We start from the raw sequence: 25,353 nt of genomic DNA, 5'->3' as shown, positions 1-25,353 counted from the left end.
TGATTTTTAAACTTACTCGTTGCATTTTAGTGATTAATTTCAAATTGTGTAGACATCGTTTAATGTTGTTTTGATCAATTATTTGTGGTCTAAAATATTATCGCCATCCAACATTTGTTCAAGACAATCAATACTTTTCTCTACTTTGGACAACATGATTGGCTTACTTCTGCAAGTACTGACATTAAGAAAAAAATATCTCCAGGAAAATTCAAGTCTGAAGTAGCCCAAAGGGAAAAAGTAAAGTATGGTCACAAGGGCATTGACTAACCTACAGGGCCCATCAATTTGAAAAGAAAAAGAAAAAAAGCACCTCAACTACATGCAGAAACTACCTCCTCTCTTAATGCCGAAGAACTCAGCAAAAGCAAAGAAAATTCACAACATCTGGAGGTAAATTGAATGCAGAGGACCGGGCTCAGGCTAAGTATGCCTCAGAAGACCATCAAGAGACATCACATATGTATAAAACTCCATCTGAGGAAGTTGGTAATCCTGCAAATCCAAGACATTTAGTATTCTAATGAAGAGAAAATACATAAGAAAAAGTAAGAACGAGCAAAAAAGCTTTAGCCAATATTTAGTTCTTCGCCCACACCATTTACAGATTTTGAAATCTTCATTTGACTTTTATGATTTTTAAGCTTTGGTTATATTTATATATTTAGCCTGAATTTGAGAAATAAATTGTCACCTTGAATCAGTAATGGCCCTTCGCATAAGTTTTTTTAACGTAAAAACATTTCACTCAAAAAGAAGTTCAAACATGTCTTGATAAGCCATAAGGCGATATGACCTGGTCCTTTCCTGATATAAAAGCGAGAATATTAGTTATAAGAGATTGATAAAGTGCTGACCCTAATCAACACATTTCTTTTTACAAAAAAAGAAGAATACTGCAATAAAGGAAAGGTAAATCATCTTTTGGTGTAATCCACAATTTTGATGTGGTTCCCAAAAACTGACGTATGCCAAAAAAGAAAGAAAAATATAAAGCCTACTAATGTTCAGAAATGACAGAAATTTGCCAGTGGAACTGCAGAGTACCACCGATTATGATACTAGAAAGAGCCCCACAGGAAAAAAAATTTAAATCCCAAACAAAGAAAACAAGAAATTTACCGAAGAAAAAAGTAAACGAAAAAGTCCAAAATATTAAAACCAAGAAATGGTACCAAGATATGATCTGAGACATAACCTACCTGGAAGATAAAATAGGGCCACTAGTCATGAGATTTTGTAGCAGCAACACCCGCTCAAAATTAAATAAACACCAGTAGACACTGTAAGAATATCATCGATTGGATGGACTAGGCAGGGAGGGTTTGGTGCAGTTGCCCTACAATAATGCCTAAGGAACCATCGATAAAGAGGACCAGGGATGGAATGCAATCCATAGGGCCATCCCAATCCAAGACGGCAAATTTATTTAGGAAATACACTAGTTTGTTTTTTCTTATGGCAAGTTTACATGGAAACCAAAACTTTTAAAATCCAACCAAGAGAATATGGCATGCAAGACGGTTCAATATATTAAGAAGAAAATGACAATAAGTAATTTCATATTGGAGACTAACCCTTAAAATAATATACTGCGCATTAAAATTGATTCTACATGGATCGTTACACAACCACATACCACACACCAAGTTAGAAGTCTAACTAAACTGGATATCCAGATTCACTTATGCAGGACATTCTTCTTTGATAATTTTCCTTTCTTGTGGTTCTGCATCTCCAAAGAAAAAAGATGTTATGCCAAAAATACACCAACATATCTAGATCCAACATTAGCTGAAAGGCAAAGTACATAGGAATGAAGCTAAAACAGGCAATAATTTACCTTGTGTTTTTCCCAAGCATCAAAATCTGTCCGTTCCTTCCAGTTACTCTTGCGTAACTTTATGGGCCTATTTCCAACATACTTTCCTGCCATTGAAGAATGAGAATTTTCCCAGTGAACACATTAGTCAGTACAAAAATGTCATTTTTACTAAAAAGACAAGCAACAATCTTGAAAAGTGAAAAATATACCATTCATTTCTTTTAAGGCAAGAGCAAGCTCCGAAGGAGTGGAGAAGCTAACAAAACCATAACCCTTTGTTTTCCCAGTACGCTTGTCTCTTACAACCTAAACAATCAGACTCCACAATGGTAAGCCATAATATTTCACATTAGTATTTTGTGGTATCCCAAAGCTACAAGCAAAGCCATCCTTAATACTGTTAACAAAATGCTGGAGATTTCCCTGACAAAAACGAGGATTTAGAAAATTCTAAAGCATTGGCCAGACAAAAACTTTTTTGCACTTCTCAATCCTCAATCTATAGTGCATTTGTCAAACTGCAAATAGATTAATATTAAACAAAAGGCAAAATAGATGATATCCAAAAAAGACATATGATGGAATCTACTAAATAAATCAATTTTCAGCTTGTGAACTCTAAAAAATACTATTAAAAAGCAGTTCATCAGGTGCATATCCAATTTTGTGTGAGTTGAATGTAACACTTGTGTCCACATTTTGCTAGGATGGATTGTTCTCTTTTTTCTCCTCTATCCATAACCAAGTAACACATATTGGAGTTTCTGCCCTTAGGTAGCTGATTACTGTAATTTTAAACCCTAGGTATATTAATCAGATTTATATAAATGATTGTGCCCTAGGTTGTAATCAGATTTGCAGTATTTTATTAAATCAACTTAGATTAATTATGCCCTAGATTGTAATCAGATTTGCAGTATTTAATAAGCCAACATAAATCAGAAATAAAACAGTAGACAAACAAGCATACCCTGAGAAAACCTCCAAGGAGGAAAAACCCAGCATGAAAGACCCACAGGTCAGATTATATATTCTCCTCTAAATATAAGTACAATACTTAGCTTGAATCTGATCTTCACATATCAGATCTATCCCTTGAATGCTCCAAAGCCTTGCATAAAAACCACTATGTCCTCTTGGACAATTTCACACCAATCTGAAATACAATTTTGCACCAATCTGAAATAGTTCGCACTCTTCCTTGAATTCGCACAGCAGAGCTAAATTGCCTTTGTATGTGAACTTGATGATTGTGTATTGACTTACAAATTGTTATTTATTTATATGCATCTTTTGCACTTTCAAAACCAACTCGGCCTCCTTGGTTTTGGCGCCAATAATTAAATGGCATGTATTTTGGCATAGCGTGGCAATGTGAAAGGGTCACGTTACCCTAGGATAGGACCCGGTCCTAAAGGGGGGGTTCGGATGTTGCCTTAAGGCAATCCGAACCCCTATAAGCCTAGTTACAATCAACACTCCCTCTTAACTAGGGAGGAGGAGAATACATAATCTGAACCTTCAAGTTCCATCTAGCACACAAGCATAGAATTACATCTTCCACCTAGCACACAAGCATAGAATTACATCTTCCACCTAGCACACAAGCATAGAAAGTGTAATACACCAGTGGGTCTTTACATTATTACAATTATCCATCTAGCACACAAGCATAGATTGGATGTAGATCATTCTTGCACACAAGCAAAGAATGATTCAAAGTGCTACCAATAGTCACTGAGATTGAAGCTCCCTCTCAATCAGGGTTCCGTTTTCCATGACACCAAGTCTATCTCTAGAGTACTCGAACTTCACTTTGGATAAAGGTTTGGTGAGGATGTCAGCAATCTGTTCATCTGTGCTAATGTACTTTAGATGAATGGTGACTCTCTGCACCATATCCCGAATGTAATGATAGTGAGTTTCCACATGTTTGGACCGATCATGAAATACAGGATTTATTGACATCTTTATTCAGCTTCGATTATCACAATGAATGGTGGTAGGATCATTGACTTGACCAAATAATCCAACAAGGAGCTTACGAAGCCACATTGCTTCTCTAGATGCAACAGATGCGGCAATGTACTCAGCTTCTGCAGTGCTTAATGCTACCGAAGATTGCTTTCTGCATGCCCAAGAGATCACTGCGGAGCCCAAGTTGAAGCAGATGCCTGAAGTGCTTTTCCTGTCCTTGACACTTCCTGCCCAATCTGAATCTGAGTAGCCTTTCAAGAGGATTGAGGTATTAAGTGAATACTTCAACCCATAACCAATCGTTCCACGTAGCTATCTTAGAATGTGCTTGGCAGCAACCAGGTGAACATGTTTAGGTGAGCTCATCAACTGACTGAGAGCATTCACCGCATAACAGATATCTGGCCTAGTATTGACTAGGTACATCAGGGAGCCAATCAACTACCTGTACTCTGAAGGATCTGCAAAATCCAAGTTAGCTGCAGAAACACTTAACTTCTTTAAGTTAGATTCCATAGGAGTACGCATAGGTTTACAGTCTATCATTATAAATCTTTTCAAAATATCAATAGTGTATTTTCCCTCACTTAGAAAGATTTCATTAGCTCTTTGCCATACTTCTAACCCTAGGAAGTAGTGCATTAGACCTAAATCCTTCATTTCAAAGTCTAAGGCTAATTCCTTTTTACATCTTATCATTAATTTATTTTCACCCGTGAGAAACAAATCATCTACATACAAAACTAAAATAAGCATCTCATCATTATAAATTTTCAAGTAAATGTTAGCATCAGCATCATTCTTGGAAAACCCTAAACTCAGTAACTACTTATCAATTCTTTCATACCAAGCACGAGGAGCCTGTTTGAGCCCATATAAAGCTTTCTTCAACCTGCAAACATGAGAATCTCTTTTATGGATTACATAACCTTCTGGTTGCTCAATATAGACTTCCTCCTCAATGACACCATTAAGGAAGGTTGTCTTAACGTCCATTTGATGCAGCTCCCAACCTTTGGCTGCAGCAATAGCTATTATAGACCTAATAGAGGTATATCTAGCAACAGGGGCAAAGGTTTCTTCATAATCTATTCCTTCCTTTTGAGAAAAACCACGTGCTACAAACCTAGCTTTATATTTTTCAATACTACCATCAGCATTATGTTTAATTTTAAACAACCATTTAGAGGAAACGACAGACTTACCTTTGGGTCTGGGTACAATGTCCCAGACATCATTCTTGATGATAGACCCATACTCTTCATCCATGGCTAATTTCCAAGCATGATGGGACATAGCTTCTCCAATATTGTGGGGTTCAAACTCAATTATATTGCACATCACAGAAATGTAGTTGGGGTGATTTTGGACACTCTTGCTATTTCTGAAGGTTCCTCTAGGAGCAGCAAACCCTTCAGCATCTTGAATTGTATTTCTAACCCAAAGTGGTCTATTCTTGCAGACCACAATATCCTGAGGTATATCGGTAGATTGCATGGGTTCTGATGAGACATTCTGAACTTCCTGATCTGGAAGGTCAGTAGACTCCTCCTGTAACTCAGGGTTAGCATCAACAATTGAATCTTGTTTTTCCATTACCATATCATCATTGTTGATTAATGAACCTTTAGATCTTTTGAAAGCAATATCTTCTTCAAAAGTTACATCTCTACTTACCTCAACATACCTTTGACTTGAAATGTAGATCCTGAAGGCTTTGGAAGATTCACTGTATCCTACTAGGATGCCTTTTTGTCCAGATGGATCCAACTTGGTTCGTTTTTCTTTAGGCACATGAACATACACAGGGCTTCCGAATATCCTTAGGTGACTGATGTCTGGTTTGATTCCTGAAAAGGCTTCTTCAGGTGTCACATCCTTTAGGACTCGATGAGGACATCTATTCTCAATATAAACTGGGGTTTTGGATGCTTCTGCCCATAGAAAAGGTTGCAAGTCCTGATCATGTATCATGGCTCTTGCAGCTTCAACAATGGTCCTGTTCTTTCTTTCAGCAACTCCATTTTGCTGAAGGTTGTAGGGAACACAGAACTCCATCTTAATTCCTGCTTTAACACAAAAGTCATAGAAGCTACCTGAGGTGTATTCACCTCCATTGTCAGACCTCAAACATTTAATTCGATTTCCTGTAGTATTTTCAACTAAGGCTTTGAATTCTTTAAATATGTTTAGGACTTCTTCGGACTCTTTAGTTTTAAGAAAATAGATCCATGTTTTCCTAGAGAAATCATCTATGAAGATAACATAATATAGGAAACCGCTAGGAGATGCTACTGACATAGGACCACATAAATCTGAATGAATAAGCTCTAACTTTTCTTTAGCCCTACTATCACTTTTATGAAAGGGATTCTTTACATTCTTACCCATTGCACAACCTTTACAAGCATCATCATGAGATAAACTGAGATTAGGCATACCTTTGACCATTTTACCGAGAGTGGGAAGAGCTTGAAAGTGGAGATGACCCAATCTTCTATGCCATAGCTCGCATGATTCAGGGGTCTCATGAATGAGAGCTTGAATTGGATTAGCTGCAAGCTTATATAAACTATCAAATCTATTTCCAATAATACGAGCAGATTTGAAGTTAGATTTCTTAGACCAAGCGAGTACTTTCCCTTCAGAAAATGCTATTTGCAAACCCTTATCTTCTAAAGCCGAAATGGAAATAAGATTTCTTTTAATACCAGGTACAAAAAAAATATCACAGAGTCGTAAGGAAATACCAGAATCTAGTTTTAAAGAGGTAGGCCAGAACCTTTTACCGAGTATCGAGCATCATCACCGATTACTACATGAAGATTGGTGTCCTTTTCAATCAGATCTGAGAGATGCTCATGAAAACCTGAGATGTGTCTGGAGGCACCACTGTCAAGTATCCACGTATTGCTGTCCGTAGGAACATTGCTGGAAAGAGCAAAGATAAGAAAGTAGTCTTCAATTTGTTCGGCAACTTCATTTAAGTTAGCTTCCCTTTCCTTTGGGTCATTCTGACAATCTCTGGCATAGTGACCATACTTATCACATCTGAAGCAACGAATGTGAGAGGAATCTCTTGACTTTTTCCTTGGATCATAGGAGGAGGATCTAAAATCTTTGCTTCTCTTTTCTTTCTTTCAATGACCACCTTTCCTAGATTTAGATAAGAGAACATGATTATCTTTGAGAGAGTTCTTGAGTTTTCCTCTTACCTCAATTCAAGATTCCTCTTCGATGCAATCAGATTGAAGACGCTCAAAGTTGGGACGATCGGCTCTTCCACCAATGCTACGAATGAATGGTTCCCATTCATCTGGTAGACCATTTAATGCAATCATAACAAGGTCTTTATCTGAGATTTGGCAATCAAGAGTGCTTAGTTTGTCCTTTAGTTCATTGATCTTCATGAAGTAGGCAATGATTGAGTCTTCTTCTTTCATTTTCATGTGTAGAAGTTGCTGTCTTAGGGCAAGAGCCCTGCTGAAATTGTTGACTTCATAGATCCCTTCCAAGTGTTTGATCATTTCTCTGGCAGATGTAAACTTTGATATGATAGTGACAAGATGATTCTTGACGGACTCAATTACGATCCTTCTAGCCTTGAGGGAATCTTTCTTGAACAGTTTTAGCTCTTTAGCATCTTCTGGAGGAGACAGCCTTTCTTCTTCTACAAATTTCAGTAGGTCATTTTCTTCAAGGATCAACCGAATACGAACTTTCCAAGCAGCAAAATCAATGGCTCCCTCAAACCTATCTTCAGCCTTCAAACCTGACATTTTTAATCTGAACACAAACAACGGCTATATGCAACAATCGATCTGCTAAAATCAGAAGTTAATGACACCTATAGCTCTGATATCATGTAATTTTAAACCCTAGGTATATTAATCAGATTTATATAGTTGATTGTGCCCTAGGTTGTAATCAGATTTGCAGTATTTTATTAAATCAACTTAGATTAATTATGCCCTAGATTGTAATCAGATTTGCGGTATTTAATAAGCCAACATAAATCAGAAATAAAACAGTAGACAAACAAGCATACCTTGGGAAAACCTCCAAGGAGGAAAAACCCAGCATGAAAGACCCACAAGTCAGATTATATATTCTCCTCTAAATATAAGTACAATACTTAGCTTGAATCTGATCTTCACATATCAGATCTGTCCCTTGAATGCTTCAAAGCCTTGCATAAAAACCACTATGTCCTCTTGGACAATTTTGCACCAATCTGAAATACAATTTTGCACCAATCTGAAATAGTTCGCACTCTTCCTTGAATTCGCACAGCAGAGCTAAATCGCCTTTGTATGTGAACTTGATGATTGTGTATTGACTTACAAATTGTTATTTATTTATATGCATCTTTTGCACTTTCAAAACCAAGTCGGCCTCCTTGGTTTTGGCGCCAATAATTAAAAGGCATGTATTTTGGCATAGCGTGGCAATGTGAAAGGGTCACGTTACCCTAGGATAGGACCCAGTCCTAAAGGGGGGGTTCGGATGTTACCTTAAGGCAATCCGAACCCCTATAAGCCTAGTTACAATCAACAATTACAACATACAGAGTGACCATACTCCTATACCAGAAGTCCCTTTCACCTAAGCTGCCAAGACTGGGAGGATACATTCCATCAAAGTAATCCAGGTATCAAACCTAACCCTCACCATACACCCGGTGATAAGAAATGCGTCATTTATATATATGACAATAAATTAATGTTGGACCATTTGAAAAGGGAGATCATTAGCTTACCTAAATCTTGATTGGACCACAACATGAGTGTTATGTAAGGATCGACAAGAAAGGACTATAAACTAGAATAACTCACAATCTTTATAGCATATGTCAGGTCCAAGATTAATGGATGCATATGAAGAACTTGATGAATTGATATTAGCTATTTCAACGGATTGGACTGAAATTCACAGATTACCAGTTTAGAATGCATGCAATTATTCATCCTATTATCACAAGAATACATAGAAACTGTGTTGCCAAAAATGCTGAGACAATTGGAAAGATACTATTCCAAAATGCGGAAAAAACGTTTTTTTAAGTTACGCAATGTTGTATCAATGCTCATACGGCAGAGACCCAATTTATAATAGAAATTGGCCTGTAATGTGCCCATTATGAAACTTTGTATTTCAAACACCATACATGTTAGAACAACATCTAAGTTTCATAAATAATGAGAAAATGACACAGAAGTACAAACAAGTCAAGCATTAAATCAGCTACATTGTCATGCTCATCCTCGGCATTGCAACCTAATCACACAGATGATAATGGGAAGCAGATGTAGAAGCAAGCGAGCAACAAGTTCAAGAGGAATAACCTTCCTTTGGCCACCTTAGACTATTTTCCTCTAGGGGATGAATTGTCTGACATCCTGTTGTGATGTATTCACACATTGCCCCATTGCAAATGGGGAACCCCACTTTTTCGCTTTCTAGGTTAGTTGTCTTAGCTTAGTTAGTTGTTGTCAAGTCTTTGCTATTAACCTTTTGTTCGTAGTTGCTTAGGAGCTGGCCAAGTCTTTCTCTTTTGGAGATGAAGCGAGCTTAAACATTCTCTTTGCCCAGCCAAAGCATAATCCCTTCCACTTCTCCCGATCCTGTCAGTGGGTGCCCAAACCCAATCACTCCCATTTCCATTTCCTTCCATTTCCACCTCCCCTAACACTCTTCACTTCCATTTACCATACCTTCTAACTCACCTACCTTCTTATCCTCTATCCTCCATCCACCTTTCATGGAAAAAGCAATGTCATTCAACTCTTCTGTGACATCACTCTCCATTTCATGAAAAAAGATTTAACAGAACAGATAATCTCTAGGTTGAGTACCTATAGAAAAGGATGTTGACTCTTTGCTTTTAAGTTTTATGTATAAATATAGAGATTATTGCTTTACGGTTTACTCACATTTTGGGGGAGTATAATCCTCAAAGATCTCATAATTTTGTAATTATCTTGTAATTTACAAAGTAACAAAAGATCCATGGGTCCAAAAAACAAAAATATCTATGCTATATGTTAAATCTTTTAGGAAGCTCGTTTGAGTTGATTTCCATGATGTATGTTTTCCAAGTAAAAACAATAAATTTTTATGCATGCCAAAGCTTTACAAAAGCAACGTTCTCAATGCAATTTATTTTTGCACAAAACTGTGCTAAATTAAAAGTATGCAAACTACAGCTTTGCTATCTCCAATCGATGCAACCTGCTTTATTTATTATTATCACAAGCTGTTTAAAAGGGAATATATACCAGGAAAAGTGAATAGTTGATACCATAGTTGAACTACTCGCGACTCAGCTCAACTCACCAAGCCCTTGAGGAAAAAACTCGGAAAAACTCGGCAACGTAAAAATACGCTTAATTTTAATAAAAAATGCATTTTTTTTTGCAAAATTTAATGAGAAGATGCATCCAATGAGTCAATAAATGATAACACAAAAGAAACAAGCTGATTCTAGATATATTTAAATGCAAAGTGTCTACAAAATCGCATCCTCATGAGGAATGCTAATGGCTGGAAGCAAAATAGTAAATAGTTTTTTGAAAAACCAAAAGTAAATACATCATTACAAATTACAATTACAACTTCCTCTTCCCAACTCTAGCTAAAACTATTTACTATTCCTCTTCCTCTTCCCAGTTCTGAGGGTGAGAAAAAGAGGGGTAGAGAGCTAGGTCTAGATCTTGGTGGAGATCTACAAATGCGCAATATTTGAAATTTCATCATTCATACTGATAGTTTCAAACTTTCAACTCTAAAATGTATAATACCAAGATTTCTTCAATGCTAATTATGTTGTTATATGGAGCCTAATCAAACTCGGAGGTTAAATTTTCCCTACTTCCATCAGCGTAGTTTCCCCCTATATTTTTCGACGGGGGTTTGGGGGCAGCGCCCCCAAGTTGGGGTCAAGGGGCATCGCCCCTTGCGCACTCCCTGTCGCGATACAGGGCAGGGTTGAGGGGCAGGCCCCCACGAGGCCAAAAATACTTTTATTATTTTATAAAGGCGTCGGGTGTTATAAAGTATAAGAAAGGAAAAAGACATATTGAAATGCCACTTATACTTAAATGTTATATTTCATGTGTATATTCTGATGAAGAAATGAAACTGACCTGAAAAAACAAAAATTGATAATTTTTTTACATGTTCGGGCCTCTTTTTTTAGTCTAGCCGAGTTTTTTAAAGAAACTCGGCGAGTTTTTGCTGTGAATTAAAGTCAGAAAAACTCGCAAAGCTCAAAACTCGGTGAGTTTTGAAACTCGACTCTGTGAGTCTGCCATCTATGGTTGATACATTCCCTTGTAACATGATTAATTACATAGAAGCAATATTAAAAAAAACAGTTGCAGACTGTATACTTATATTATATCCTAGGCTAGCCAGTATTGGCATAGTATAGTGGTTTAAATTGTTGAATTAGTAGCTAGCTCAGATACCTATCTATTGTATTTTAATGTTGTCAATGACAATTAAAATACACATGTATTATCTATTATGTAAATTGAACTTAGGACTGGGCCCAAATACATGTAACTTGTAATTATGTCTTGTTTGGGCAAGACCTATATATAATGTAACTTGTGGATAGGACGGGCCCTATAAATGTAGCTTGCAATTTGGTCTGCCCCTAATTGGGCAATGTAACTTGTGGTCCTATACTGAATGTAACTTGTAGATAGGGTAGACCCAAATGTAACAATTAACTATGTTTTGGGCTAGGATCAATTGTAACGTGGTGGCTATTGAACTGGACCCAATACCTAACGTGGGAAAATGTATAATATCTTGCAAGCCGACTTGAGGATGTTTAGTGCCAAAAGGATGGTATATAATCCACTTGAAGATGAAGTCATTTACACCAATCATCCTTAGCAAACGCAATCTGCTCTCCTACATTTTAGGGAACTCTTCACTTGTGCGAATTCATTCAAGGATATTGTTGGGTGAAGTTGTCAAGATCTTCTGCAATTCTGCTTCAGCCTATTGTTGTCATCTGCTGCTGATCCTGTCTTTTGGTCATCTACTGTTGATTAGGGCTGCATCCTTCATTACCTTGTCGACTTGTTGTTTCGACAGCAATCTGAGATAAGTTTGCGATATGGTAATTGCCTACAATTGAGATAATACATATCATATTTAAGGCTGCGTTTTTCATCTCCAAGAGGGAGGTTTTCCCAGGGTATTGGCGTCTTGTGTCTTGTGTTTTATTACTATTACTGTTTATTCACAGTCTGATTATAATTAATTGGTTAGAGTAACATCTGATTGCTTAAAATTAACATAAATGTGGTGGTATTGTTCTTGCCAGCAAGGTTCGAACACCATTGGGGTGTTATTTGTTGATTGTAACTAGGGTTATATGGGTTTGGATTGCCTTAAGGCAACATCCGAACCCCCTTTAGGACCGGGTCCTATCCTAGGGTAACGTGACCCTATCTTATGCACAATCCAATACCACACTATGCAAAATACACACCATTTAATTATTGGCGCCAAAAACCCAAGGAGGCTGACTTGCATTTCAAGGAGTAAAAGATGGATATAAATAAGTGACAATTTGCAAGTCAATATACATTCATTTTCGTTTTTTCATATATGCGAATGAGAAAACAGCTCTGCTCATCAAGTGCAAATTAATAAGGAAGAAGGCGAATTTATCCAGACTTATGCGAATTTGTGCAAGACAACCTAGGTGGTGTTGTGCAACTTTAAGGACACAGAAAGAGCAGATCTGCTACACAAATAGATCAGATCTGATAGAAGAGCTAAGTATTGTAATTGTGCATTTTAAGAGGAGAATATACAATCTGACCTATGGGTCTTTCATGCTGGGTTTTTCCTCATTAGAGGTTTTCCCAGGGTATGCTTGTTGTCTACTTTTTTTTTTCTGATTTATGTTGGCTTATTAAATACTGCAAATCTGATTACAATCTAGGGCATATTTAATTTATGTTGGTCTAATAAAATACTGAAAATCTGATTACAAACTAGGGCATAATTAATTATCTAAATCTGATTAACATACCTAAGGTTTAAAATCTACATGGTATCAGAGCTAAGGTGTCATTAACTTCTGATTTTAGCAAATCAATTGTTGCATATAGCTGTTGGTTGTTTTCAGATTAAAGATGTCAGGTTTGAAGGCTGAAGATAGGCTTGAAGGAGCCATTGACTTTGCTGCTTGGAAAGTTCGTATTCTGTTGATCCTTGAAGAAAATGACCTACTGAAATTGGTAGAAGAAGAAAGGTTGTCTCCTCCAGAAGATGCTGAAGCGCTGAAACTGTTCAAGAAAGATTCCCTCAAGGCTAGAAGGATCATAATTGAGTCCGTCAAGAATCATCTTGTCACTGTCATATCAAAGTTTGCATCTGCCAAAGAAATGATCAAACACTTGGAAGGGGTGTATGAAGTCAACAATCTCAGCAGGGCTCTTGCCCTAAGACAGCAACTTCTACACATGAAAATGAAACAAGAAGACTCAATCATAGCCTACTTCGTGAAGATCAATGAACTAAAGGACAAGCTAAGCACTCTTGATTGCCAAATCTCAGATAAAGACCTTCTTATGATTGCATTAAATGGTCTACTAGATGAATGGGAACCATTCATTCGTAGCATTGGTGGAAGAGCCGATCGTCCCAACTTTGAGCGTCTTCAATCTGATTGCATCGAAGAGGAATCTCAAATTGAGGTAAGAGGAAAACTCAAGAACTCTCTCAAAGATAATCATGTTCTCTTATCTAAATCTAGGAAAGGTGGTCATTGAAAGAAAGAAAAGAGAAGCAAAGATTTTAGATCCTCCTCTTATGATCCAAGGAAAAAGTCAAGAGATTCCTCTCACATTCGTTGCTTCAAATGTGACAAGTATGGTCACTATGCCAGAGATTGTCAGAATGACCCAAAGGAAAGGGAAGCCAACTTAAATGAAGTTGCCGAACAAAGTGAAGACTACCTTCTTATCTCTGCTCTTTCCAGCAATGTTCCTACAAACAGCAATACGTGGATACTTGGCAATGGTGCCTCCAGACACATCTCAGGATTTCGTGAGCATCTCTCAGATTTGATTGAAAAGGACACCAATCTTCATGTAGTAATCGGTGATGATGCTCGATACTCGGTAAAAGGTTCTGGCACTACCTCTTTAAAACTAGATTCTGGTATTTCCTTACAACTCTGTGATATTCTCTTTGTACCTGGTATTAAAAGAAATCTTATTTCCATTTCGGCTTTAGAAGATAAGGGTTTGCAAATAGCATTTTCTGAAGGGAAAGTACTCGCTTGGCCTAAGAAATCTAACTTCAAATCTACTCGTATTATTGGAAATAGATGTGATAGTTTATATAAGCTTGCAGCTAATCCAATTCAAGCTCTCATTCATGAGACCCCTGAATCATGCGAGCTATGGCATAGAAGATTGGGTCATCTCCACTTTCAAGCTCTTCCCACTCTCGGTAAAATGGTCAAAGGTATGCCTAAACTCAGTTTATCTCATGATGATGCTTGTAAAGGTTGTGCAATGGGTAAGAATGTAAAGAATCCCTTTCATAAAAGCGATAGTAGGGCTAAAGAAAGGTTAGAGCTTATTCATTCAGATTTATGTGGTCCTATGTCAGTAGCATCTCCTAGCGGTTTCCTATATTATGTTATCTTCATAGATGATTTCTCTAGGAAAACATGGATCTATTTTCTTAAAACTAAAGAGTCTAAAGGAGTCCTAAACAAATTTAAAGAATTCAAAGCCTTAGTTGAAAATACTACAGGAAATCGAATTAAATGTTTGAGGTCTGACAATGGAGGTGAATACACCTCAAGTAGCTTCTATGACTTTTGTGTTAAAGCAGGAATTAAGAGGGAGTTTTGTGTTCCCTACAACCCTCAGCAAAATGGAGTTGCTGAAAGAAAGAACAGGACCATTGTTGAAGCTGCAAGAGCCATGATACATGATTAGGACTTGCAACCTTTTCTATGGGCAGAAGCATCCAAAACCGCAGTTTATATTTAGAATAGATGTCCTCATCGAGTCCTAAAGGATGTGACACCTGAAGAAGCCTTTTCAGGAATCAAACCAGACATCAGTCACCTAAGGATATTCAGAAGCACTGTATATGTTCATGTGCCTAAAGAAAAACGAACCAAGCTAGATCCATCTGGAAAGAAAGGCATCCTAGTAGGATACAGCGAATCTTCCAAAGCCTTCAGGATCTACATTTCAGGTCAAAGGTATGTTGAGGTAAGTAGAGATGTAACTTTTGAAGAAGATATTGCTTTCAAAAGATCTAAAGGTTCATTAACCAACAATAATGATATGGTGATGGAAAAACAAGATTCAATTGTTGATGCTAACCCTGAGTTACAGGATCCACTGATCTTCCAAATCAGGAAGTTCAGAATGACTCATCAGAACCCATGCAATCTACCGATATACCTTAAGGATATTGTGGTCTGCAAGAAGAGACCACTTTGGGTTAGAAATACGATTCAAGATGCTGAAGGGTTTGCTGCTCCCAGAGGAACCTTCAGAAATAGAAAGAGTTTCCAAAATCACGCCAACTACATTTCTGTGATGTGCAATATAATTGAGTCTAAACCCCACAATATCGGAGAAGCTATGTCCCATCATGCTTGGAAATTAGCCATGGATGAAGAGTATGGGTCTATCATCAAGAATGATGTCTGGGACATTGTACCCAGACCCAAAGGTAAGTCTGTCGTTTCCTCTAAATGGTTGTTTAAAATTAAACATAATGCTGATGGTAGTATTGAAAAATATAAAGCTAGGTTTGTAGCACATGGTTTTTCTCAAAAGGAAGGAATAGATTATGAAGAAACCTTTGCCCCTGTTGCTAGATATACCTCTATTAGATCTATAATAGCTATTGCTGCAGCCAAAGGTTGGGAGCTGCATCAAATGGACGTTAAGACAGCCTTCCTTAATGGTGTCATTGAGGAAGAAGTCTATATTGAGCAACCAGAAGGTTATGTAATCCATAAAAGAGATTCTCATGTTTGCAGGTTGAAGAAAGCCTTATATGGGCTCAAACAGGCTCCTCGCGCTTGGTATGAAAGAATTGATAAGTACTTACTAAGTTTAGGGTTTTCCAAGAATGATGCTAATACTAACATTTAGTTGAAAGTTTATAATGATGAGATGCTTATTTTAGTTTTGTATGTAGATGATTTATTTCTTACGGGTGAAAATAAATTAATCATGAGATGTAAAAAGGAATTAGCCTCAGAATTTGAAATGAAGGATTTAGGTCTAATGCATTACTTCCTAGGGTTAGAAGTATGGCAAAGAGCTAATGAAATCTTTCTAAGTCAGGGAAAATACACTATTGATATTTTGAAAAGATTTAGAATGATAGATTGTAAACCTATGCGTACTCCTATGGAATCTAACTTAAAGAAGTTAAGTGTTTTTGCAGCTAACTCTAATTTTGCAGATCCCTCTGAGTACAAGCAGTTGATTGGCTCCCTGATGTACCTAGTCAATACTAGGCCAGATATCTGTTATGCTGTGAATGCTCTCAGTTAGTTCATGAGCTCACCTAAACATGTTCACCTGGTTGCTGCCAAGCACATTCTAAGATACTTACGTGGCACGATTGGTTATGGGCTGAAGTATTCACTTAATACTCCAATCCTCTTGAAAGGCTACTCAGATTCAAATTGGGCAGGAAGTGTCATGGACAGGAAAAGCACTTCAGGCATCTGCTTCAACTTGGGCTCCGCAGTGATCTCTTGGGCATGCAAAAAGTAACCTTCGGTAGCATTAAGCGCTATAGAAGCTGAGTACATTGCCGCATCTGTTGCATCCAGAGAAGCAGTATGGCTCCTTAAGCTCCTTGTTGGATTATTTGGTAGAGCCAATGATCCTACCACCATTCATTGTGATAATCAAAGCTGTATAAAGATGTCAGTAAATCATGTATTTCATGATCGGTCCAAACATGTGGAAACACACTATCATTACATTCGGGATATGGTGCAGAGAGGCGCCATTCATCTAAAGTACATTAGCACAGATGAACAGATTGCTGACATCCTCACCAAACCTTTATTCAGAATGAAGTTCGAGTACTTCAAAGATAGACTTGGTGTCATGGAAAACGGAACCCTGATTGAGAGGAAGCTTCAATCTCAGTGACTATTTGTAGTACTTTGAATCATTCCTTGCTTGTGTGCAAGAATGAATTACATCCAATCTATGCTTGTGTGCTAGATGGATAATTGTAATAATGTAAAGACCCACTGGTGTATTACACTTTCTATGCTTGTGTGCTAGAACCATCCTATGCTTGTGTGCTAGGTGGAAGATGTAATTCTATTCTTGTGTGCTAGATCCATTCTATGCTTGTGTGCTAGATGGAACTTAAAGGTTCAGATTATGTATTGTCCTCCTCCCTAGTTAAGAGGGAGTGTTGATTGTAACTAGGGTTATATGGGTTCGGATTGCCTTAAGGCAACATCCAAATCCCCTTTAGGACCAGGTCCTATCCTAGGGTAACGTGACCCTATCTTATGCACAATCCAATACCGCTATGGAAAATACACACCATTTAATTATCGGCGCCAAAAACCCAAGGAGGCCGACTTGCATTTCAAAGAGTAAAAGATGGATATAAATAAGTGACAATTTGCAAGTCAATATACATTCATTTTCATTTTTTCATATATGCGAATGAGAAAACAGCTCTGCTCATCAAGTGCAAATTAATAAGGAAGAAGGCGAATTTATCCAGACTTATGCGAATTTGTGCAAGACAACCTAGGTGGTGTTGTGCAACTTGAAGGACACAGAAAGAGCAGATCTGCTACACAAATAGATCAGATCTGATAGAAGAGCTAAGTATTGTAATTGTGCATTTTAAGAGGAGAATATACAATCTGACCTATGGGTCTTTCATGCTGGGTTTTTCCTCATTAGAGGTTTTCCCAGGGTATGCTTGTTGTCTACTTTTTTTTTTCTGATTTATGTTGGCTTATTAAATACTGCAAATCTGATTACAATCTAGGGCATATTTAATTTATGTTGGTCTAATAAAATACTGCAAATCTGATTACAAACTAGGGCATAATTAATTATCTAAATCTGATTAACATACCTAAGGTTTAAAATCTACATTATTGTTAAGTGTTGTAATATCTCCACTTTGAAATATAATTTAATAATAAAATTAAAGTACAAAAGAATAAAAATTAAAATTAAATTAAAATATAAAAGAATATAATTAAAAGTTAAATAATGGTCAAAAGACATGAAATGGAAAGTCGTTACTCCCTCAAACATGAGATATAAAAGGGAGGAGAACCTAATTTCAGGGAGAGAATTTGGTAATCAGAAGTGCAGATCTGATTGCGAAGGGTTGTGTCCCTTTCAAAAGGCAGAAATAATATAAGAGTTGCACTCTTTCAAAGGGTGCTAATGGTGAAAGGGTGTGTCTCTTCCCAAAGGACATACATGATGAGGAGGTGTGACCTTTCCCTCACATGGAGAGATATAAAGGAAAAGAATCAAAAGCATCCAAGGGAACACCATCGATCAGATCAGATCAGAACTGTTATTAAGTTATAGGCAGTAGCATCCTTGTTCTTGGTGGTATGCATGGGGATGTGCTTAATATGTACGCTTAATATATGAAGTCTGATCATGTTCTTATGCAGAATTTAATAATATTAATATAGACTGCAATATGTCTGACAGTCATACTTAATTTCATATCCATTCATAATACATGAAAGATTATTATATTATTGGCCTAGTCTTTATTCATCTACTAAGTCCTATGAGGGGATAGGTTGATGTGTGTAGGGAAAGGCGAGTAAACCCATCACAAGTGATAATGAGCCCAAGATGGGTATGGACGTAGTCCTGGGCCTTGAGGGAGCCTCTTTGTAGTTGGTGTCAATGCCCTATGACAGTAAATCCCCATCCCTCCTTAGGATTTGGAAAGAAGATAAGATAAGACTTAATATAATGAACGCTGAATGTGCTATGAATATAATTCGTGTAATAGTTTAAGAAATGTGAATTGAAGCGTAATAATGTATAGTAATGTGTGTTAATTCATTGGGAAACAGGCAGCCTACTAGTAGGGGGCATTACAAGTGTTTATATTGGGATGACTTTCCCCATTTGTGACCTCACCAATTCACAGCTCCAGGTCAAAAGCATTACCCATCTTTAAAAACAATTATATCCTAAGATACTTACAGGAAAATCCAATGTGATGTCAGTATAAAATCCATCATCATAATAAAAATGACAGCATTTTTTATCTAGGACTCAATTACTATTTCAAATTTGACGGGAATCTTCAAAGCTTTCCTAGGATGAAATAATTTAAGTCAGAACCACTGTTCATTGAGCTCCCAGCAATGTGATATAGTAATTAACAAAGTCTGGGTAATTTTGAAATTAAGTTATAAACGAAATTTGAAATAAAAAGTGAAATTAAAAAGATAATTCTATAGCAATCTACCAATCATAAGTATCAAAAATCAATTATGTAAAATCAGAAGCTGACACCCAAGAAACAGTCTCACAAAATCCAACACATTAAAACTGATCATTTGAAATTCTTTAAATCATCAAGCATACAGAAAAATAAAAAACAATGTTACTATCAGTTTATGCCTATGGTGATAACAGATGACAAGAACAAGAGATTTCATTTGACTAACCCTAGCCATGTTAAAATTTGCATATCTTGAAAATGCTTTGGTAAGAACTTCATCGTTGACTTCATTGCCAAGATCTCCACAAAATAAGCGAAAATCATCTGCAGAACAAAATCAAAGAGTAATTGTGTCAAGAAAACCTAAGACACGTGAAATTGAACTTATGGAGAAATATGAAAGCAACTCAGAGTTCTAATGTTATCAAATGTCTGCCAATCTACAAGGACACCCCCATAGAAACTCAGAAATAACATAGAAATTCTGCTTCAATATTATATTTCCTGTTCTATGTAAGCAACTATTCTTGTCATACAAATTTATCAAAACAAACTCATCAGAGGGACTTTATTGATATCTCTCCAAACTGCTTGGAAAAGATAAGGATTTGAATCCTCTTACTTGAATAACGTCAGAATCATTCGCCAGAATGGAGAAATGGTGTACCATAAACAGTTTACATTGTAACTTTATGCTATGAGAATGTCTTATGAGAGTCTTTTCCTAGATAGTCTAAGACATGGATCCTTCAACGGTCAACCACATATTCAAAATTCTTTTCTCTTTGTTCCACTTCTATTAAAACTAAGATACATGTAACTCGTGAAGACATTATTACACCTTTTAAAAATAATAATATTTTGTCCTAAATGATTGTTCAAATACGTTCAGATAGAGTTATAAGGCAGCTTAAAATGTAGTACAAATCCTTTCTGGGAATGGGATAAGTTACCAGGATACAGGTACAGATCATAGTAGCATTCCATTGATGCAGCATGGAAAAAATGTAAAATGGAATTTAATTACTTGGCTTTCAAACAGGAAAACTCGGCAAAAATTTCAATAACAAAAAAACAAATATACTAGTCATAAAAATAAACAAAATTTTGATTTTTTTTTTTCATGTCAAATATAATGCATAGAGATTACAAATAGCATAATACATTTAAAAAACCCAAATATTAAGAAAAAAAGGATTACTAAAATACAATTACTGTAATTTTACCTAGGAGGGTTTATGTAAAAAATTATATGGTTGGTCCTGAAATAAAAGGCAAGTGTTATCATAATTGAATAAAAGCCTGCTGAATTAGGGGCGACACAATGTTTTATCTCATTCAAACTTTTCAAGTTTAAGTCTGAAAAGATTAATTGTAAAGTTAAAATTTTGAACACTAATGAGGATTTTTCTTTTAAATTTTTAATCCTAAATGTTAAAATGAGACAAAAAAGGAAAGGTATACATAAAAAATGTCAGAACCACTTTTGGAAAGCTGGGGAAACAATATGACAAATGAGGCAGGTGTTGGAATCATTTGCCATTGCACCAAAAACGCGAACTATCAACGCCTGATACAAATGCCAGATTTAACCCGACCCACGGGAGACAGTTAAGCCATGTCACTAGTTCCCATGGAAGTGCTGACCACCAAGTCAACGGCAGGTGGTGATACCTCGGGGTTTATCACAATTTTTTGGAGAATAATGCTTCTATGGTACAGATATGAGCATGAATACAGATACATATATGCCAGTTTTGTAGAGGCTTCAGGAGACAATGGGATACAGTCTAATGAAATTGCAATTGAAGGATAACTAAACAAAAAGGTTGGGTGGTGAAAATGCCAAATTTTGAAAATGAGATGACAAGATACTGAGTGTTAAGAATCAAAATCATTAACACAACTTAAAATATTCAAGGAAAACGTGAAAAAAGGCTAGAAAGATACAGTAGTCACACATTTGAAAACTAAAAGTCATAACCAGAATTTCTACAAATGTTAAAACATTTAAATCAGAATTGCAATTTGCAGCCAGAAGATATCATCCAAAATTTCTACAATTGCATGTTAATGTCAAAGAAATATCTACAGTTGAAAAAATGATAAAAGTGAAATATATACTTTCTGGCCAATCTGCAAGTGTTGGATCTTCCCATGTTTGACCTGCAGCTTTCCGTGGAATTGCTTTCTTTTTAGTTTCAGCCTTGTGCTCATTTTCACTACTTGCAAGTGCAGCCTTTACACTTTCTAGAGCCTCGGGTGTTATAGTTTGAGCATCCTTCTGGAATAACTGTTGAGCCTGCCAAAATAATGAATAGATAAAAACTTACACAGCAAATTAATTTATAACGACATTTCAGAAGGTATCAACAAGATAGACGAGGAGCAATCATATGAGTTGAAACTTGAAAGCAACAAACATTTTTAATCACAAAAGTATAGTCACTTGAAAACAAAAATTTTAAGTACACTTGGAATTTTACAATTCTATTTATAAAAAGTTCCCATCAATAGCTTTAAATGATTCCCATTTGACAAATCAAAGCACAATTAAATCATGTCCGATTTCCTGTCCTAAAGACAATAACAGCATTTTGTATACATGAACAAATTTGACCAATTAAATTTTCCCCCTATTGATTCAATGTTTATTCAGAACAACTAACATGATGTTTAAAACAACATTCTTCCTTCCCACAAAGAAAATGAAAGAATATGATTGCAAACGATATGTAATATATGTAACTATATCTTGTAATTATTGGACATCTAGAAATAGTAAACACACCTGTTGTTGCTGGGGAAGTGAGTAAATTCCACCTACAGCTGCCGGTGCCTGATATAAAGATGAGTACTGATACTGAGGTGCTTGAATTGAGGGTGGCTGTTGCAGCTGTGGAGGTAACGGATACTTCTGAACTTGGGGCTGATACTGTGCCATCACATACTGCTGCTGCTGAGGGTATTGCTGCTCTGGTTGCTGTTGTTGCAGATGTTCTGGCTGCTGCTGAAGATGAAAGGGGAGTGGAAAATATGGAGAACCAGATGTTGCTGCCGCTGACACAGAAGGAACATTGGAAGGTCCAGGTGGGTATGCTCCACTTGAATATGTGAATTGTGATGAAGTTGAAGCTGAAACTGGAGGAACGGGTGCTGACGGTGCCAATGCTGGTCCTGCCCCATTGCCCAACCATTGTATATGAGGTGCTGTTGGAGCGGGAGGTGTGGATACCTGAGGCTGCAACTGAGCACTAGAAGATATAATAGGTGAAGGCCTCCCAGGTAGATAACTGCTTGTCACAACTGATGCAGCAGGAGCTGCCGGAGACCTCGACGACTGTTGTGCTGGAGTTATGCTTTGTACCGTAGTCTCATTTGATGTTGGTGCAGCAGTAAGTACATTTGCCTGTAGAAGAAAAGGTTATTTCAGTAGTTATTATTATAAAAAAAAATTCTAAAACAGGGTCCTTTGCACATTCCATACAGATTCAATAGCCCAAACTTGACAGAACATGTTTATAAAAATATGATTCACTGAATAATACAGTGTTGATGAATCCCCTTATTGACCCAAAAGAACGAGTAATTAACGTTGTTGCATCAGGAAAGCAGCAGATAATATACAATGGAAATTAGCCTTATCGGCAAAGAAATGACACAATGTGCATCACCTAAATGCGGATTAAACAGGAAAATTGCCACAATATCAGATTGGAGAAGATAACACTCTCTCTAGGCAACAAGTTACAAATCATAACCAACATAGCAGACGATATTTTAAGAATTTAAACAACTGAAAAGAGCTGTGATAGAAAAGGTCAATGAAAATGCAAAAAGAATGGCCTGTGACAGCCCCAAAACAATTACTCAAGAACAAGTGTAAGTCAGGAATAAAGGATCTTATATGAGAATGATCTGAAATTGCAAATTATATTCCAAAAAGAGATGGTGATCCTCTCATGATAAACTTGAACAGAGATTTTGTTAGACCAGCCCATATAAATTATTATTCAACCCTGGGTCAACCTATAGCTTTCATGTTAAATGTCTAACTGATCATTGGTGCCATAGAGCATTATCTATAGTCCATGAGATTTTCTTACCTTTCCATTTATAAATATTATCATACGCTATCTCCGTTCTGCTTCTATCATGGTATGATAATACAAACAACCCATAGCATAAGTAACTTTCTTAACATTCCCCTGGTTCAAAAATCAACGGCAGTTATTTTTTTTTTTAAACAAAACAGCTGTTTAACAATTTTGCTCATGAACGAGGTGATAGATTGATTGTAAGAAGACTTTGTTGACTGCGGGAAGTAATGGGTTCAATTCTCCGACTTTTTGCCACTTAAAAAAATCGCAAACCAGCGAAAGGTTAAACAGGACTTTGCATCGGATTGATGAATTGTCTGCACGCAAATCTATTGGGAATGTAAAATACAGGAGAAACTCAATTTCGGAAGAAAAGAATGATAGAGGGGCATCAGTTTTGATTCACTGAATAAAATCTAGATAAACGCATCAGACTACACCTTGACAGTAAACCCTAATCAAGAAAATAGCCATAGGCTTCTAGAGACCTGAAGCTACAACAACTTGCAAAAATTATATAATCAACTGAAGGCAAAAATAAATCGTCCACAGCACCCAATTAAATACATATCAAAGGTTCAAATCCATGTTTCCAGCCACTCCTTCTCCACATAGATGATTTTAAAAAATTGTACAATCACTCATATAATGGGAAGCAATTCAACTCTCTAATTGATAAACTGAGATATTATCATTCTGAACTGAAAAATCGACGTGGTTAACATGTCTTCGAAGGATTATAAAACAAATATTCAGGGCTGCTGAATTTTTCAACCCAAGCGAGAGCATATTGACCTCTGAAGAAGATGGAAAAGCCGAGGTAGATGAAGTATCGTTGCTTGCTTGACTTGGCGAGGGCGGAGAATCTGAAACCAGTTCTTTCATTTCCTGCTCAAATCTCTCGAGCTCGCTTAGCAGATTCGCCATTTTCTCAATGTTTTTTTGAACGCACGTTTGAATCAGTCGCAAGAGATTTTAATCGGTATTGGCCCAAAAAAAAAGCAATTCATATGCATTTATGTGGTATCCCTTTATCTGTAATTGGTATCTCTAATATAAATTAGAGGAATATAATCTATATGCTAGAATGATAAGTTCATCATTAACACAAGATGAAGATTGAAATGTGCTAAAAGAAGGGAAAGGGGACAAAATATAATTGTCTTATATAATTTGATAGAGTCGAAAGTCTATTATATTTATATAATTAATAATTGGAAATAGATGGGAAGAAGATAATATTGTTAGAATTAGATTTTCTTTTTATATTATTATGTCAAGAATGTAGTTAGAGGTGTTAGTGTATGCGTGTCATTTGTTTCAGCATTTGCTTTACAAGAATATCAAGTTTAAGTGGGATGACAAATGTCAACAGGCTTTTCAAATTTTTAAAGACTATCTCTTGAATCTATTAGTTCTTATGCCACCAATTCAAGGGAAAACATTATCACTCTACATATTAGCAACACTGACAGCACTGGGGGCACTCTTAGCACAATAGGATCATGAAGGAAAAGAAAGAGCTATCTACTACATCAGTTGAACATTAGTTGGATATGAGCTTAATTACACACCAATTGAGTGTGTGTGTCTTGCCATGGTTTTTGCTTCGTAGAAATTGCATCATTTCATGCTAATTCATAAAACAAAGCTCGTAGCAAGGATTGATCCACTGATATATCTCCTCAACAAAGCAACTCTCATAGGTTGGTTGGCTAAGTGGGTCATGATGTTAAGTGAATTTGACATTGAGTATGTGGACAAAAAAGCTATTAAAGGACAAGTCATTATAGACCAGCTTGCAGATGCAGATGATTCTCCTCTTATATCATAATTTTTGGATGAATTCATCTTCACAGTGATAAAATATAGACTTTGACAATTATACTTTGATGGTTCATACACACAACACGGAGTAGGAGCAGGCATAATCTTCATCACACCTCAAGGCAATTCAAT

General features: G+C 36.6%; 1 protein-coding gene across 4 annotated transcripts; it reads right to left on the bottom strand.

Annotated features, from left to right (window-relative positions):
* On the bottom strand, positions 1 to 24,404 carry LOC131037901 (uncharacterized). 4 transcript variants are annotated; one of them, XR_009104335.2, is made up of 9 exons: positions 24,190 to 24,404; positions 22,086 to 22,703; positions 21,419 to 21,596; positions 19,521 to 19,618; positions 2,035 to 2,131; positions 1,844 to 1,929; positions 1,578 to 1,729; positions 695 to 807; positions 1 to 495 (listed from the first exon to the last, which is right to left on the bottom strand). XR_009104335.2 is itself a non-coding variant. In XM_057970157.2 (8 exons), exons 1-7 carry the CDS (start codon positions 24,319 to 24,321, stop codon positions 1,682 to 1,684), a joined length of 1,257 nt encoding a protein of 418 aa, XP_057826140.2. In that variant the 5' UTR covers positions 24,322 to 24,404; the 3' UTR covers positions 1 to 495; positions 1,640 to 1,681. The 4 variants fall into 4 exon arrangements, 1 of the variants encoding a protein (XP_057826140.2); XR_009104334.2 differs by having other exon boundaries at positions 1,640 to 1,729; XR_009104336.2 differs by having other exon boundaries at positions 1,647 to 1,729.
* Positions 24,405 to 25,353: the final 949 nt, after the last annotated feature.

Source organism: Cryptomeria japonica, chromosome 9 (genome assembly GCF_030272615.1).
Source record: "Cryptomeria japonica chromosome 9, Sugi_1.0, whole genome shotgun sequence".
NCBI lineage: Eukaryota > Viridiplantae > Streptophyta > Pinopsida > Cupressales > Cupressaceae > Cryptomeria > Cryptomeria japonica.
This window is presented reverse-complemented; position numbering and strand designations above follow the sequence as displayed.

Coding starts and splice junctions, on each gene's coding strand:
- LOC131037901 (XM_057970157.2), bottom strand. CDS start 24,321: ATGGCGAATCTGCTAAGCGAGCTCGAGAGATTTGAGCAGGAAATGAAA. Junction 2,132..19,520: donor CAAATTTTAACATGGCTAGG/GTTAGTCAAATG, acceptor CTGATTGTTTAG/GTTGTAAGAGACAAGCGTAC. Junction 1,930..2,034: donor TGCCTTAAAAGAAATGAATG/GTATATTTTTCA, acceptor CTTCAATGGCAG/GAAAGTATGTTGGAAATAGG.